The sequence below is a fragment of the Neomonachus schauinslandi genome, chromosome 15, assembly GCF_002201575.2.
Source record: "Neomonachus schauinslandi chromosome 15, ASM220157v2, whole genome shotgun sequence".
In the NCBI taxonomy this organism is placed as follows: Eukaryota; Metazoa; Chordata; class Mammalia; order Carnivora; family Phocidae; genus Neomonachus; species Neomonachus schauinslandi.
In genome coordinates this window covers 5,561,929-5,580,325 of record NC_058417.1, presented here as the reverse complement: position 1 = coordinate 5,580,325, position 18,397 = coordinate 5,561,929, and the positions used below count along the sequence as shown (strand labels likewise).

General features: G+C 47.3%; 1 protein-coding gene across 1 annotated transcript in view; it reads right to left on the bottom strand.

Annotated features, from left to right (window-relative positions):
- Positions 1 to 2,285: 2,285 nt before the first annotated feature.
- SHISA6 (shisa family member 6) overlaps positions 2,286 to 18,397 on the bottom strand; it is a gene marked incomplete at its 5' end in the record, with an annotated part of 278,529 nt that continues 262,417 nt past the window's right edge. Inside the window, 3 exons of the mRNA XM_021694525.2 lie at positions 2,286 to 2,836; positions 4,172 to 4,324; positions 8,048 to 8,104. Of these exons, the coding sequence (XP_021550200.2) occupies positions 2,286 to 2,836; positions 4,172 to 4,324; positions 8,048 to 8,104 (761 nt within the window). The remainder of the gene's footprint in view (positions 2,837 to 4,171; positions 4,325 to 8,047; positions 8,105 to 18,397) is intronic.

The following is an 18,397-nucleotide window of genomic DNA, read 5'->3' as shown; positions in this document are numbered from 1 at the left end:
CCTTTCCCCTCTGTACCAGCAGGCAACCTTTGCGGGGAGGCTGGATTAGAGGGCAGTGGGTTTGGGGGGGGAACCAGCTGTGAGAGACACACTTTTGTTTCTGGGAGTGGCCAACTGCTCTGTTTAGATTGGTTTCCTCCACCCCAACCCTCTTAGCCTTACCTTCTGGAACAAACTCTCATAAACCCTTGGGGACCAGCCCTTGAGAAGGTTTATGTGTTTGTAGGGGAGGAAAGCAGAGAGTGATCCCTGTCCTCACAGCTTCACAGTCCCAGTGATGCCATCCCAACGTGGAAGCTGAGAGCTGTGTTCATCACCCCCAGCCTTAACACCCTCGTGATGAGCCTTGAGGGGGAGACAAGAGCTTTGGAATTCTTGAGATAAGTAAGAGGACTCAGTCGATTGAGTTTTCTATGGATTGTAGACTTGGTGAGATTAAAAATTCCCAGGGCTGACACTGGGGCATTCCCTCTGCCTGGTCCCCTTGTTAAAGGACCATACATGTTGTATGCAGAACTGGGAGAACCTAAATTCCCAGTTTAAGGTCATTGCTTTTGGAGTCGGAGTGTGGCGAGAGTCACATTTTCTTGTGTCATACCTTTACCCAACAGTCTGGGGCTGATTCCCCTAGCCCCAGCCCAAGGAAATGCCCTGGCCCTGAGAATGGGGGAACCTCTTTTCTCCCCCCAGGCTCTGGTCTTGGGGAGGTGGATGATGCTTAGTTCACTGTTCACTCTCCAGGGGGCTGTTACACCCTGCCCACTGCCCACGTTGGAGGCAGAGAAGGGGCTGAGTAGGGCTGGCAAGGGTGGTCCCCCAACAGAGCTGAAGGCTTGGATCTGCCTGGTGCCCGAGTGCCCCCCTGCAGGGGAGGGGTGGGGAGCTGCCCAGTTAACCCCCAGACCCATAGCCTGGAGTACCATTTTCTGTGTTTGCTAATGGGTCTCTGTTGCTTTGATCCAGAGGAGGCACTGGTCTAGGTAATGGAACTACAGGGGGAGGAGGCAGAGAGAGTGAGCACTGAACAGAAAAGGGGCCAAGCAGGTGGGCAGTGGTGGGGAGAGAGGGGTGGGCAAGGCGCAGGACCACCACCTGGGGTCCTCCTTGGCTGGGGGCTGAGCCACCCTCTCTAGAGGCCTCTGCCTCTGCCTGCCTGACCTGCACAGTGGGAGACAGGCAGAGCCTGGGGAGATGGGAATGGCAAGCCCCTGAGGCCCAGGGCATCACAGTGCCCCCCCGCCCTCCACTCTCTGGCCACGGGCAGAGGCCTCTGGGGAGCAGAGCAAAGGAGGGGAAAGCAGGCCTGAGTGTCGGGTCATAGTTCAGACCTAGAGGCCTGGAGGAAGTGTGGAGATAGGTTGCTGGGGAAGGCACCCCCAAAGTCCCTGCACCCCATTGTGACTCTCCTCTGGGAGGACTGGAGCAAAGCCCCAGAGAGCTCAGGGGTCAAACAGCTACGGCTAGAGGAGGGGGTCCTGGGGGGCCTGCGGGGGGGGGGGGGGCAGCCAGCTAGAACTGGGAGTTCCCAACATTGGGGAGGCAGCTGAAGAAAGGAAACCCCTCCCCATCTCCCGGGCCTTGGGGGAGGGGCACAGGGCAGGGGGTGCCCCGAGGGGGTCAACGAAGGAAGGGCCACTCAGTGGGGACCAGAGCGTTCCAGCAGGCAGAAGAGAACGTTATTGTGCTTATGGACACAGCAGCTCCCTGGCTCTGAGAGAGCGAGCAGGCAGTTTGTAGGCACTAGAAGATTTCTGTGACGCGGTTGTAGGTAAATGAACGAGACCAAGTAGCCTATTGGGTCAGCCCGTTGACTGCACCTGCTGGCCAGTCCAAAGCCAGGCGGCTTCGAACCAAGGTCAGGCCAGGGTCTCTTGGCCGACAGAACCCAACGCTGAGCCCCCTGGAGGGGGGAGAGGGACATGGGGCTGAAAGGGAGTTAGTGGTGGTGGGGGTTGGGGGCAGGGGTGGGGTGGGACTGGGGCCTAGCACCTCTCCTCACTCCCCTCGATGCTTCTTGGAAGAGTGAGAGAGCTCGCTCTAGATCCCAGGTCTGAGTGTGCTGAGCCAGGCCACCGGGCTGTGTCCCCCGCCCCGCCCCTCCCCCCGGGGGTATGGCTTTCTGGGCAGAGGAGGCCCACCCCCACGTCCTACAGGGGGGACGAGGGAGGGGAGCCGCCCAGGGCCGGAGGCAGGCTCTGCGCCCCGCCCCGCCCCGCCCCGCCCCGCCCCGCCCCACCTGGCGGCCCCGCCCCGCCCGGCGGCCCCGCCCCGCCCCGCCCCGCCAGTCACACGGTCACTTCCGTCTTGCTGGCTGTGTAGCAGGTGTGGTGGCCGGGGATGTAGTGCAGCTGTTCCACCGTGTTGTGTCTGCGGGACGCGAAGGCCTGACGCTTGGCGGCCGTCTGGCTCTTGCCCAGAGTGGCATAGGAGTTGCTGGAGGCACTGGGATGGGAGTGCATCTTGGTCATGCGGTACCGATCCAGCACGGGCGTGGACACAAAGACGTCCGTGTGCGAGATGGCCCGCGACAGGGACTGCTCAGGGAAGGCCGTCCGCTCCGGGGACAGCAGCGGGTCCTGGGAGTGCAGGCGCTCGGTGGACAGCAGCTGCTCGTCGGACAGGATGCGGTCGTAGGGCAAGCCGAAGTCGTCGGGCAGGCCCCGCTCCGGGGACAGAACCCTGTCCTGGGACATGGCCCGGATGGGCCGGCGGGGTCGCTCTCGAGGTAAGGGCTTCTGTTGGGACATCTGGATGACGTTGAGGGGGAGGGTGCCGCGGGCAGCCAGGTCCGGCAGGTGCCGCCTCCTCATGTAATACTCGTCAGCCTCTTTGTCAGCTGGGGGGAGAGGGGGAGGCAGAGAGAGGGAGAGAAGTCAGCTGGGGTGACACTGTGACAGGGCAGCCAGGACTGAACCAGGACCCCACAGCCCAGACAGGTGGAGGAGAGCTTCTCCACTGAATGTGCAAACCCAGTGGGGGGGGCTTGTGAAAAGCAGATTCTGATTCAGACCTCCTGGCCCAGGGTGGACCTGGGAGTCTCTCTCACTGGCTCCCAGGCAATGCTGATGCCCCTGGTCCAGGACCACCCTGAGTATCCAGGGGTACACGAAGGCCCCCCGGGAGCTCGGGGCAGAGTTGCTGGCACAGCCAAGCCCCCCCTGAGATCCTGCTCCAGTGCTGTTTCGACCACGCTACGGTCCGGAAACAGGACGGCTCTGGCTGAAACACTCAAGGAAGCAGTTGGTGGCCTTCTGATGAGGTTCAGAGCCTCTCTCCAAGGAAGCTGGGTTGCCACAGGGAAGTAAGATGCTCCAACCAGGAGGCACTCGTGAACATGCTTAGCTGGTAACTTAGGAACATAGTAACACCTTCTCTGAGTAACAGCCAGCGGCTAGGAAGCCAACACACGGGCCTCCAGCCCCACATGTGCACAGAATCAAGCCGACACCTACTTCGACTGTGCCCACAGCATGAGCAGGCCAGAACCATCCTCCATGTGCACCTCATTCAATGCTCCACCCTTCTCTCCATCCAGGAGGCCCTCCCACGCTCACAGGGACTGCTATACCCTTGAACTTACGCAGGACACACATAAGCCTGCTTTGCCCCAAATTTCAGGAATGAGGCTTCCTAGGGTTTTCCAAATCTCTGCAGAATGTGGGAATGCTGACTGTTCCACTGTTTGCCCAGAGGGTCCCGGATGGCTAGATCCTTCCTCCCTCTTCCCCGCCATTCATCAGATTCCTCGGATCATTAGGGATCCCCACTTCTAGCCATAGAAATTCACCATTCTACCTTGGAGGTGGCTGATGTAGGTAGACCCACGGGATGAATTTCATCAGGGTAGGTTACCCCGTAGCGTCAAGCAAAGGCTCAGCCCCGCAGTTGGGTGGTCATGAAAATAGCCCCATGGGGACATGGAGGCAGAAGGTCCAAGGGTCAGAAGCTAGGAAAGAAGAGCTCTCCTGCTGTGTACCTTCTTGGCATTGTAAAGGGTCTTAATGGGTCTTCAGCCCACCCATGTCCAGAGGCTCCTTAGACTCACATGGCCTCACTTTTTATTCTTGGAACTCCACACCTGTCCCCTCAGGTGTAGGGCAAGAGAGAAAAACACAGGAGGATGTCACAGAGGTTGCAGAGGCAGACCCCAAGCCCGAGAAAACCCACTTACTTAGCCTCTTCAAGGATGAGTACTTGCTAGGGTGGGTCTTCACTGCAGACTCATAGGATGGGGGCAGGTGGGCCAAGTTCTGGAAGGAGCGGGAGAAGGAGAGGTCATAGGGCTCGGTGGCCGATGTCAGGATGTTGTTCATCCGTGGCTTCTCTGCAAAAGAAGGGAGGGGTGCATGGCATTAGGGAGGACAGAGGGCAGGTAGGAGGGGAGGGTCCAGGTTCTGTCTCTCACTCCTCATCCTGCTTTCCTGGTCCCCTGTGCTAGGACATGGGTTGCTGGTGACTTAGTTTCCCTCATGCCCAGTTCCAGTTGTCTACAAGCCTGGGGGCAGATTCTGTTTTAGCTGTCACTGGCCATGCTGGTGGCTTGCCCTTACTTGAATGGCAAACTCCTTCTCCCCGTGTATGTCTGATGAAAACATAAGCCTGATAGAGCTAGGGGGGGGGTCATAAAATTGTCTACTTTGGTGGGAAAGTTCTGTCCTTTCCCTCATAGCTCTCAGGCTCAGAAAAATCTGAATTTGAAAGAGGTGGAGTGACTGGTCTTGTCCACATATCCATGGAACTGGGTCCAGGACCCCAACTCCACCAAGACTCTATCCCACATGGTCCATGATGTCATTCCATCCCTCACATCACCCCTTCTGCCTTGGGCCTCCCCAAGCCCTGCACCCAACAGGCCACCGTGAGCTACAAAGCTATTTCCTCCTCCTATAGTACCTCCCCTAAGGCCCCCTTGGCTATCTCTGAGCCATTGGAGGAAAGAATGTAGGCAAAATGCTTAGCACATCATTCCCCTTTCCTCCCTCCTTCCCTTGAGACAGAGCCTTGAGATTTCAAACTCTGAAGAGAGAGAAGGAAGTGTGTTCAATGCTAGGCCGGAGAGGGGGTGGGGAACAGGAGGAGGAATGGAAGAGAAGACGGGCAGGCGATGAGGTGGATGACTAATGAGGTGAATGAGCTGAGCTGGGCTCTGTGGTTGGGGGGAGAGAGAAGATGCAGGTATGGGTGAGGGAGTGGTTGTGAAGGAAGGAAGCAAGCATGCCTTGGTGCTTGACGGACTTGCTGTGCCTCAGCAAGAAGTCAACAGTGGTACCATTCCCCAAAATGAGGTAGGCAGGTGGCTCTCTCATTGTCCCTCTATCCTCTATGGTTTGGGACCTCCAAGAAGGGCCAGGCTTTGGCTTCCCCCTGCCTCTTGGCAAAGAGAGTGCCGAACTATGGAAGTCAGGAATTCTGTGAAGTGGGGGGCAAAGAGGAGCACCTGCTAGGCTTGGTCCAAGGGCAGCCTCACTCCAGGGAACTCCCAGCTTCTCTATTCTTCCTGGCTTCACTGGTCCCCCCAAACACTGGGGATGGAGCCAGGGGAGCCCAGCCAATGAGCTGGTGTTCTTGCCAGCTCAGTACATATGTGAGGGGGTGAGGGATGCTCTACATCCCCGAGAGATCAGAACGTGCTGTGCAGAAAGAGCCTCCCTGGTATGGATCGGGATGGATGCCAGGAAGTGGAGTGGGCAGGAAGCTGGGAGCACTGCTATCCGGAGCTGGGTAACAGCCACTGGTCCCCTAGCTCTCCTTTCTTCACTTTTGGTGATGCTGGAGAAGAATAAACTTCCCTCTGCCTCTTGGCATCATACTCCCACTGAGGGCATAGCTCAGCTCACCCACTTCCAAATGCAACATTTCTGGATGCTCTTCCCATCAGCCCCGCTGTTCTCCAACTCATGCTGCTGAGCTAAGGCCAGCTCTTCTTTGTCTTCTGTCTCCGCCATGATTACCCCTGCCCCCTTGCTTATGCTCTCTTTCCTATTGCGATGCCCTTCCTTACTCATCCTCTGTCCAAATTCTCTCTTTGCTCAAGACTCCTCGCTATGGCCATGTCACATCTTTGCAGCCCACAGTGATATCTGGTCTTCAAGCCCCTATTGCTTTCCCAGGCAATTCCACCCAGTTCAGTTGTCTATGTGATCTCTGATCAGTTGACTTGAGCTGGTCTTGTTGATCACCAAAGATGGCAATGTCCTTGACAGCAGAAATCTTGCTTTCCAATTTGATGCCTTCATAGTGTTTGGCCCCAGATCAGGATCCAACTAATGCTCTTTGGTTAATCAAGTTGACACAGGCCATCTTCCCCTTTGATAGCCAGTCTGCCAGCTCCTGGGGGAAAGGGTAGCCTCCAAGGAAGAAATGCAGAGAAAACCCTGCTCCCACCAGGCTGTGAGCTGCTCAAGGGCAAGGACCAGATCTACCTACCCTTGCCCCCTTATACCAGGTGGAAAAAGAAAAGACCAGGAGAGGAGCAGGGAGGAATGGCTCCTCCTTCTGTCTTCAGGAGGCTGTGCCTGAAGGAGCCAAACCAGTTCCTACTTATCCTTCCAGAATGTTCAGGAGTGAGTGGAGCACTCCTCGCTTGCCTTTTCTGGCTCCTCTTCCTACAGCTGTGTCATCACCATGGGCATCCCCCAGGCTCTCTGCCTCTGCTTCTGCCTTCTGCTTTTCTCGTTCAGCCTTCTCTGCACAGGCTGCCCCCACTCCCAGGCCGTCTGTTCCTGCTCCCAAAGCATAACTGACATCTTCAGCTGTAACCTGCCTCCAGACTGCATCTCTGCATTTCTAGCTGCCTGCTGAATCATTTTTCTTGACTATCCTATGGTTCTCTCCAGCTTCAGCTGTCCAGATCCAAATTCGCCACCAACAGCTTCGTCTCCCCTACACACAGGCTGCTTTCTTGCCTCTCCAGATTGCATTACTAAAACCCCTCACTCTTCTAATTGAGCATAGCTCACCATTTTACTCACAGTTGACTCTTGTCAGCCAAATTCGGTGAGTAAGTTTTCTCGATTCCTTCTCCATCATGTTTCATATCTGAACCCTTCTGTCTTTTCCCACTGTCCACATCACCCCTGCGACCTGCTCTTAACTGATCTCTCTAATGTCTTCCAGTTCTGGTTTTTTCCTAGACCCCGCAACCTGAAACAGCTTATTAAACTATTGCTTTCATCATGCATTTCCACCAGGAGCCTAGCCCTAGAGGGGGACATCAAAACAGTCCAGTTCTAGCCTCCTAATTATAATGCTCACCACCTCAGGGCTGACGCAGAGCATAATCTCACAGGAGGGTGGTAGGTCTCTCTGCCAAGCGAGCTGCAGATTTTATCTTTGTTTTGAGTTTCTCTCTCACTAAAATTTAATGATGTTTTCACTCCTTCAGAGCAAAGACAGAGGAATGACTGATAGTTCATAAGTTACATGTCTGTCTTGTGTCCTACCAAGTTTTGAGCGGGTGCCCAAAATAGTTTTTCTCTGCCGTTCCAGATGTTACGTTGCGACCTGGCAGGAGGAAGTGTTAAAAAGGAAACTTGGTTTTGTAAACCTCTGGGGCTGTCTGCACACTCCTGTGCCCTACAACCTTCATCTTCCTCCCCTGCCCAGGGGCTAATGCTCAGGTCACCCAGTCTGGTTTTGATTGTTAGCAAATCTTACTTGGTTTGGGGTGGATCGATAGGGTTTATATGCCAAGCCCATGCCATTAGTAAATGGTACCACAAGCAGCCTGGGGCCAAGGAGAGTGCCCACTCCTTGCTGTGGACATATGGAATTGATGACCGCAAGAAGTGATCTAGATGGCACATGAGAATGGGCTAAGAGAGGGTCTCACTCCTTCCCTTTCACGGTGGAAGGTCACTCCAGTTTCAGAGACAGGACACGAGGGGGTCAATGGTGTAAGGGTGGGACTGAGCCACTGTGGGCTCCTTACACCTCCTGCGCATCAGTGAGTCATGACCATATGTCTGATGCCTGATGGGCATCAGTGGTCAGGATGGAACCACTCGGAATGGGGATGGAATACGGAGCGCTCACAGCCATCTCTCACCATGTGTAGGGGTCTGGGCAGCACTGCTTAAAATCGGATGGTTATACTGATGATCACCTGGAAATCATAGAAAAGAGAGGTTTAAAGAAGAGTTCAGGCATTCCATTTTTTTCTCCCGCACAATAGCACCTCTCCTGACATCTAATGTGCTTCTCTGAGTCCAAGGATGCCCTTCTGAAGCCTGATGCCCTGGAAAAGCGAGGGCAGAAGGCGGTGTGTTAGGCGCGAAGAACCTTCCTCTGCTGTTTGTGTCTCTCTCCTTCTGCACCAAGACGTCCGCTGTCACCATGGAGACCCACCCACATCTGTGCATCTGGCTGACCGGCAACAGAGGTTTGTTGGGGTGGAGGTAGGTGGAGGAGAAGGTTGGATGGAGACCAAGGGCCATTTGGCAAGTATACACACATGAGGTGGGGAACTGGGCAGGGGAAGGAGATCCTTTTGGGGGGGAAGGGGTGTTTTAGGGTGTGGCTAGCCAGGAAGAGGATTCCCTAACTTAAGGTGCTTATACTTTTACGGGGCTTTGATTCATCCTGACTCTTTATACACAGGTGTCTGGGTGCATCCTCAGATGGGACAAGCTGACGTGAACTGTCCACTGCTTGGGATCAGGAGTCCTGGGTTCTAGGCTCTGTCCTGCCTCTACATGACACAGCCCAACATTTCCAAAGCATTTCTTTTTATTATAAATGGCAAAGTCCACATGGATTGAACAAGTCACAAAATTAATAGGGTCCCGGGTGCCAAAGCGCAGAGTTCAAGGCATTCTAAGGGCTTCTGAAACTGAATGCAGCTGTGGTTTTTGCCACGAAAGAATACTTCATCCCTATGTTATTACTTTAATTCAGCATTGTATTTTTGCCTCTAATTTCAACTAAAGCAAGGGGGGAAGGAGGCATGAAGTCTTTGCTTTAGTTTTTCTAAACCATGCCATCATCTTGGAGCTAGAAGATCTGCTTCTGTTTCCTTTCATCTTGCTATTGAAACCATCTTTTCTACCCCTGACATCCTAGCCTCTGGCTGCTCACTATTCAGCTTCCTCACCAGACCCCTTCACCTCTTGTTTTCCCGACATACTGATGCTTCATGAAGGCTCTATCTTCTTGCACAAACTGATAGTTCTCAAATACACCTCTTGTTGAAGGTCCATCTGGTCTGGTCTGTAGGGTTCGATTCTAAACAGCTTACAGACATGCCCTTGAAATTCCTGCCCTTATTCCAAACCACTCTGTCCCAAAGTGAGCTGAGCCTTCTCATCATTTTATTGTCCCATGGTCAAGCTTCTGTCTGTCCGTGGCACTAATGTTCTATGGGCTTGCAAGCCCCAGTTATGGTCCATCATTTCCCTCCCTTCATTCTCCCCAAATCCTGTTCCTATAGCCACCTCCAAACTCCAGGCCCATAATATATCTTTTTGTCCAGATTCCTCTTAGCTCTAGACCCTGGCCATTTCTAAGACAAATCATCCTGGGTACTCCTACTAGACAAAAATTCCCCTACTAATGGAATCATGACATCGTTCTTTTGGTTCAGACTAGACTCTTTAAGTAGTCATGGACATTATCCAAAGGGGATGCGGGTTTGGGCAGCAAGCTAGAATTTCTCACATAATGGTATTCTTCCCTCCCAAGACCGAATATTAAGTTATATCCAGGGAAAAAACCATTTGTCAAAGGTTGAATTAATGCTACACTGGACCTGGATTTAAGGAAGAGGAGAGAATCCAGGAAGGGAAATAAAGGATAATTTTTTTTTTCCCTTTTTGTTTGTACTCCAGAGGCAAGGAGAAAACCAGTTTCATTGCTCTCTGTTGTTGTTATTTTTTGGTTTATTTGTTTTTAGGCAATATGGCAGCATTAGAGACAGCTGTAAAAAATGGAAGAGTGCAGTGGAAGGATGGTGAGTGGCAGTTAGACAGAAACACTCTTAATCTTCCGTATTAGAGTCTAGGTGCCACCGAGGAAAGGGACATCAATTCAGTTCAGTTAATAATTCCTGGTCACCAGTTGTGCTCTGTGCTTTGTGCTAAACACATTCACCTACATCTTTGAGAATGAATATTCAGACCGATTTTGATTTGTATATATGTTATTGGCCTACCCATTTCCAAACTGTAAAAAAACCTCTTTAAATGTCTTCTTTGAGGTGGTCCTTATCATTTTTCTTTACAGATGCATTTGCAAGCAGGATAAATGTCTTGCATTTAGATATCTTGTTTACAAGTGCAATGCTTTTCCTTTTGTTTGAATCACACTTCGAATGTTTTGCTAACATTTAATTAAGGGAAGAAATTTAAAGCATAAAGGAGAAAATTAAAACTGTCTTAAAATAACCACGATGACACTTTGTTATATTTCCTTTTCTTTCTCTCCCCCTGGAAATTACTATGTGTATGTTTACATTCAGACACACACACAATATTACAATGAATTACCTTTTGCATTTGTCATTTTGCACAAGTGCGAATCAGCTTTCAGCTCTTAAGATGCAGAAAGATACAGATAAGTACGATGATTTGATCCTCACATTTGTGCAAAATAACAAATGTGTGAAGTTATTCATTGCAACATTTTTATAGTTTTTATAAAACTATAATAAACTAAAATTTATAAAAATTTATGAAATTTTGTAGCAAAGAAAAGGAAAAAAGAAGGAACCTAAATGTTCATAGGCATATGTACATATACACACACACATAAATACGCATAGGTTCCACAGATGCAAGCGTCTCAAATATACTGCTTTTAATCTGTTTCCTTTATCCTTTTTTTTTTTTTTAAGATTTTATTTATTTATTTGAGACAGAGAGAATGAGAGAGAGAGAGCACATGAGAGGGGGGAGGGTCAGAGGCAGAAGCAGGCTCCCTGCCGAGCAGGGAGCCCGATGCGGGACTCGATCCAGGGACTCCAGGATCATGACCTGAGCCGAAGGCAGTCGCTTAACCAACTGAGCCACCCAGGCGCCCCTGTTTCCTTTATACTTAATGGACAACGAATCTTGAATATATTTTCACATTTTGAAGTATTCCTTGAAATATTTTATATGGGTTCACAATAGACCTTTCTATAGAATACTCTATAGTACACATCTATAATGTAAGCATTAAATTATATAATTTAAGCCATTCATCTCTTCCTGGGAATTCCCTTAATTTGATTTTGGTGTCGTATTATTTCATTACAACATTGGATTCTACTTGCATATATTTTATTTATAAATTTTTAAAAATATTTATTTATTTATTTTAGAGAGAGTGAGACAGTGAGTGGGGGGAGGGGCAGAGAGAGAGAATCTCAAGCAGACTCCCCCCTGCTGAGCACAGAGCCTGACACAGGGCTCCATCTCACCACCCTGAGATCACCACCTGAGCCAAAACAAAGAGTCTGACACCTAACCGACTGTGCCACCCAGGCACCCTTTGCATATATTTATCTAATTCATATATATTCATAAAGAAAGTTTGTCTTCTTTTTGCTAAGATATCAAGCTTGTGCATCAAGATAATGATTTCGTTGAGTTAGGTGAATAGCATTCAAATTTTCTGTGTGCCCTGAAACGATTAATATAGCACATGAGATACCCGTTCTTTGGAAGTTTGGAGGAATACAATAATAAATAATGTCTAGTGTCTTTTGGGGAGTTTTTGTTAGTACCGTATAGGGGGCTGACTTAGTATTTCATTGACTGCACAACAAAAAATTGGGGAGATGGATGTTGTTATAATCACCAATTTACAGCTAGGGAAACTGAGGTTTGGAGAGGTCAGTAATTGGCCCAACAGGTGAAGCTGGGGATGCAAACCCAGGCAGGCTGGCATGAAAGCCCCCATCCTTAGCCATTATGTGCAGTGCTTCTCACACTCGGCAACATTTTCTTTACATATTAATCTATTCAGTTTTCCAACTCTAAATTCAACTTGTAGTTTCTATTTTTCCTAAATATATCCACTGGAACTTTGTAACTTTTTTAGCTTAAAACTATAATATTCCTCAAAAAAAAAAAAAAAGCCCTCTCTATATGAAATCCTAAGTCTTGTCTTTTCTTTTTTTTTTTTTAAAGATTTTATTTATTTTTCAACAGAGAGAGAGACAGCGAGAGAGGGAACACAAGCAGGGGGAGTGGGAGAGGGAGAAGCAGGCTTCCCGCTGAGCAGGGAGCCCGATGTGGGACTCGATCCCAGGACCCTGGGATCATGACCCGAGCTGAAGGCAGACGCTCAACGACTGAGCCACCCAGGCGCCCCTAAGTCTTTTCTTATTCTTAGTTTTCTGTGTTAAAATTTTCTGGATCAGCAATTTTTTCGTATTATTATTCTTTTTCCAAGAACTACCCCTTATACATATGTATTCTTTGTTTTGTCTTCAAATCTTATTTTATGCTTTTGGACTTGTTCATTTCTGCCCTCCTAATTTTCCTTGGTTTGGTTTGCTTTTGTTTTCTCATTTCTGGGCTCAAATCTTTGGTTTATTTACTTTTCCTCTTTTCTGTTAATAATATAAGGTTTTTAGCTCTGATTTCATCTCGGGCACCTTCTCGTCAATGTTCTTATTGTTGCAATGTCCTAAATGATCTGTAATTGCAGCCTTGGTTTTCCCTCTGACCCAAGAGTTCTTTAGTAGAGTGTTGTTACATTTTGAAGTGTTTGGGTGTGCTGGTTTGAGCTTTGGCCCTTAATTTTCTGTCTCATTGTATCATGGTCTTTGAGATTTCCTTTATGGGCTACTATACAATCGATTTTTATAAATGCTTCATGAGTACTTAGAGAAAAGGTATATTTTCTTTTTGGAGGGTACATAATGGGCATATATCTATTCAATCAAACACATGAAATACATCATTCAGTTCTCCTCCATCCTAATTCATTCGTTGCCTACTTGTTCTGTCAGAGACGGAGGGACGTGTATTAGGATCTCCCACTACTTTGTGTTCCTGTCATTTTCTCTTGGTATTTGTCATGGAATTGCTTTTATGTATTCCCTAAAAACATCATTCAGCACAAAAAGGCTCATGGTACTTATGTCTTTTTTGTGGCTGCCCTCTTTATCAACATTAAATAACCCTTTCTGTCCTACTTAATGCCTTTTCTTGTCTTTAAGTCCTCTTGATCTGATATTTATATTGCCAACCCAGCTTTCCTTTTGTTTGCATTTTCCTGATAAACTTTGCCTATCCTTTTACATCTAACCTTTCTGTGTCATGTTGTTTTATGCTTGTCTCTTGACAGAGCACACAGTTTTTAAAGAAAATCTGCCTTATGTGCTTTGGCACTTTCTGGATTGCCTTGATAGCTAGAAGCAAGTCCTCCTGCTCAGGAAACTGTCCTCCCTTCTTTATTTTTTTATTTTTATTTTTATTTTTTTTAAAAGATTTTATTTATTTATTTGACAGAGAGATAGACAGAAGAGCACAAGCAGAGGGAGTGGCAGAGGGAGAGGGAGAAGCAGGCTCTGCACTGAGCAGGGAACCCGATGCGGGACTCGATCCCAGGACCCTGAGATCATGACCTGAGCCGAAGGCAGACGCTTAACCATCTGAGCCACCCAGGCGCCCTCCTCCCTTCTGGAGGCACACTCAAGAGAAGAGAGAAGGCAAGAGCGAGTGGTGGGGAGGGGCAGAGGAAGAGGGAAAGAGAGAATCCTCAAACAGACCCCCCCCACTGAGTGCAGAGCCTGACTCAGGGCTCAATCTCAGGACCCTGAGATCATGACCTGAGCCAAAACCAAGAGTCAGACGCTTAATGGACTGAGACATCCAGATGCCCCAAACTGTCCTCCCTTCTATTGTGGCCCCCCACCTCGTGGCTATAGTTGTATGTGACGTGACCCTGCTCCCCTTAATATAGGCCAAACTCTAGGTCATGGCTGATTTGACCAGGTGTGAATACCACACTCAGCCTGGGCCAGTTAGAGCTCCTTTTTCAGAAATGAGGAATTACAAGAGAGTTTTGGTCTCTCTGCATGGTTGGACCCATGGCATGTAAACTATGTAGCTATGGGGCAGTCCTGTAGATTCAGAAGAGAGAAGGTCAGCCTTTAGAGACCGTGGCACATTGTATTTTATAAAAACAGCCACAGTTATAGTTCTAGTCCCACATGTTCTCCAAGAACATTCCCACTCCAACATTAGAGGGAGTATCCTCTCCACCTCCTTGAAACTGTAGGGCTTTGGTGACTGCCACAGTGAGCATAGCGCAACAGAAGTAATACTGTTGACTTCCACAGCGAGGTTGCAAAAGGTCATGTGGGTTTCACCTGTTTCTCTGGAGGCACACTCAACCTTGGATCCCAGCCACCATGCTGTAAGGAAGTCCATGCCACATGCGAAGCCTACAGGTAAGGGCTGGAAGCTCCAGCTAAGATATCTGTCCACAACCAACATCAACTGGCAGATGTGTGAATGAGGAAGACTTCACATGACTCCAGCCCCCAGCCTTCCAGCTGCCCAAGCTGAAACAAGTAGACCCACTGAGCCCTGCCCCAATCACAGATTTATAAGAAGAAGAAATGTTGCCTTCATGGTATCATTTTCTACCACGAAGATTTTTATTTTGAGATAATTATAGATTCACACGCAACTAGAAGAAAGACTACAGATATCTTGTATACCCTTTAGCCAACTTCCCCAGTGGTAACATCTTACAAAACCATAGATTGTATCAAAACCAGAATACTGACATTGAGTCAGTCAGGGTGCAGAACATTTCCATCACTAGGAGGATTCTTCCTGTACCCACCCCTTCATTAAACCCTGGCCACCATTAACCTGTCCATCATTTCTATCACTTTTGTTATTTCAAGAATGTTATATAAATAGAATCATACAGCATGTAACTTTTGGGATTGGATTCTTTCATCAAGCATAATTCACTGGAGACCCACCAGGTTGTTGGTGTATCAATAGCTCATTACTTTTTATTGCAGTGAATATTCCATGATCTGGGTGTACCACAGCTTAACTATTCATCTTCCGAAGGACATCTGGGTTCTCAGTTTTGTTGTATTATGAATAGCTACTATAAACACTCATGTGCAGGTTTTTGTCAACATGTCTTAATTTTCTAGGATAAATGCCCAGAACACAACTGCTGGATTGTGTGGTAGTTATATGTTTAATCTTTTAAAGAATCTGCCAAACTGTCCTCCAGAGTGGCTGTGTTGTTTTACATTCCCATTAGCAACAAATGAGTGGTCCAGTTTCTCCACATCTTTGTGAGCAATTGGTGTTGTCACTATTTTTTATTTTAGCCATTTTTAGTTAGCTATGATACCTGTGTAGTGATATCTCATTGTGGCTATAATTTGTATTTCCCTAATGGCTAATGATGTTAAACATCTTTTCGTGGGCTTATTTTTCATCCGTATATCTTTTTCAGTGAAATGTCTCTTAATTACTTTTGCCCATTTCTAATCAGATTGTTTGCATTTTTCCTATTAAATGTTGAGAGTTCTTTTTATATCCTAAGTAATAGTTACTTGTAGAATATATGGTTTGTAAATATTTCCTCCCAGACTGTAGCCTGTCTTGTCATCCTTTTAACAGAGTCTTTTGTGGAACAAAAGTTTTAATTTTGATGAAGTCCAATTTATCAATTTTTTATCTTATAGACTGTGCTTTTGGTGTCAAGTCCAAAACTTTTTTCTAAGCCCTAGGTCCTGAAGATTTTTAATTTTCTCCTGTTTTTTTTTTCCCCTAGATATTTTATGTTTTACATTTAAGTCCATGATCCATTTCGAGTTTTGTTTGTTTGTTTGTTTTGTTTTTTAAAGAGAGAATTGGCGGGGAGGGGCAGAGGGAGATGGAGTGAGAGAATCCTAAGCAGGCTCCATGCCCAGAGCAGAGCCTGACATGAGGCTTGATCTCATGACCCTGAGATCATGACCTGAGCTGAAATCAAGAGTCTGATGCTTAATCAACTGAGCTCCCCAGGCGCCCCATTTTGAGTTAATTTTCATACAAAGTATGAGACTTAGGTTTAAGTTGAGAGCTTTCCCCCCCCCCCTTCCTTTCTTCCTTTCTTTCTGATGGCCAGTTACTTTAGCATCATTTCTTGAAAAGGCGCTCTTTCCTCCATCTAGTTGCTTTTACATATTTGTTTTAAAAAGTTGGATATATTTGTTTGAATCTATTTCTGGGTTTTCTATTCTGTTCCATTGATCTACATGTCCTTTCTCTGCCAATACTAAATAATCTTTCTGTTTTTGTTTTTCAGGAACAGTCTTTTGTTTTTATTGAAGTATAGTTGACACACAATGGTACATTAGTTTTCGGTGTACAACATAGTGATTTGACAAGTCTGTATGTTATGCTGTGCTCACCACAAGTGTAACTCCCATCTGCACCATACAACACTGTCACAATACCATTGACTATATTCCCTATGAATACAAAGTCTTGATTAACATAGCCATATATTTCTTGAAATTGAGTAGTCTGATCCCTCCCAGCTTATTTCTCCTTTTAACAATTATTTTATCTATTCTAGTTCCTTTTTCACTCCATATAAATTTTAGAATAATATTGATTATACCTACAAAGACTCTTGTGAGGACATTGATAGGAATTTTGTTAAAGCTGTATATTATTTTGGGAGAATTGATATGCTTACTCTTTTGAGTCTTTCAATCCATGAGCATGGTATGCCTGTCTATTACATGGTGTCATTTAAATTCCTTTGACAATTTTACTATATCTTAAAAGTTATTTTCTTAGTGATTGCTGTAGGGATTACAATATGCACCTTCACTTATTACAATCTTCAGGACTAACTTACTCCCAGTAGCACATGGAAACTTTGCTCTAATATTACTCCAACGAACCTCCCTCCCTTATACTGTCATTGTATCTATCTATCATCTATCTATCTATTTATCTACCTATCATCTATCTATCCAATACTCTGGATATTGACCAAAAAGCATACAACAATCTGAGAAACACCTGTACTTGAAGAACTGCCAAACTTCAGGTAGGAAAAGTGAGAGTTTCTGACATTCCTCTTTATACATGTATACATATATTATACCCAATGATCAGTATTAAAATTATTGATATATACAATCTTATGTCTTTTCAAAAAGTTAAGAGAGGAGATGAGAAAAGTGTGTATAGAGTTTCTCACATTAACCATGCATTGGTCATTTCCAGTGTTTCTCATTTCTTTCGGTGAATGTGAATTACTGTCAGGTGTACACTTGTTTTCAGCCTGTGAAGTTTCTTCAGTATTTCTTGTCAGTCAGGTCTGCTACCAGAGAACTTTCTTAGTCTTTGTTTACCTGAGAATGTCTTCATTCCACCTTCACTTTTGGAGGTTAATTTTGCTGTTACAGAATTCTTGGCTGATGGGTATTTTCAGCACTTCGAATGGGGCTTCCCATCTGTCTCTGGCCTCCCTTACTTTAGATGAGAAGTCAGCCGTTAATTGTATTGGTTCTTTTCCATATGCGGTGAGAGGGCAGGGGTGTCACCTAACATCCCAAATCCAGTGAGTCCCTTCTGACTAGCACGGCTGCCAGTACTCATAGCTGGCCCCATCTTGGCAGAACCTCTGTGCTGACTGATCTGGGGGGAAGCTGGGAGAAGCCCCAAGACTGTCATAAACTCTCCACTCCTACCTTAAGTTCAGCAGTTTTTCAAGCATAAATGCTTCTCAGATGTTGTAAGCTTTTTGGTTAATTGTCCAGGGGACCGAAGTGGCTCTTTTTATCAATTCTGTCCAGATTTGTAGTTGCTTTATGGGGACAGGATTTGCTCATGGTCTCCCTGGGCCCCGGCCAGCTTCACCCAGGTGCTTGGCACACCCTCCCCAGCTCCCTGTTTCTCAACCAGGCTGGTGGAGTCTCCCAAGTAGCCTGGAGACCTCAGTGCTCAGCCAGAGAGACGCAGGGCAGAGATCAGGAGGAAAGGAGAGTCAGACTGGGTCCTTAGTCTCTGGGGAGCTTAAAGGTGCTTTTAAGCCTTTCGGTATCAGTAAAATCCCCAATACATTTTGGGCCAAACATTGTGTATCCAGGGATAATGAGACCTGTGTCCAGATTTCATACACATTCACACACTTTAATAGACTATTCGCTGGGAGAAGTCATTTGGTACAGAAGACACTTCCTAGGAGTACCTGATGGTTTCCAAAGTTCCTTTACCCTGAGGTAAAGGGAATTACTTGTTGCTATAAATGGAGATATTTTCAGAAATAAAGAGGAAGATTCCACAAGGGGCTTTTCCCCAGCCTTGCCTTAAGTGCAAGTTCAATGGCTCTCCACCTCCTCTGGGTGGGGGAGGGGGCAATGATGATCCCATGTGAAGACCATCTTGTGCTCACATCAGAGCAGGCACTCAGGAGTACCTCTAGAACA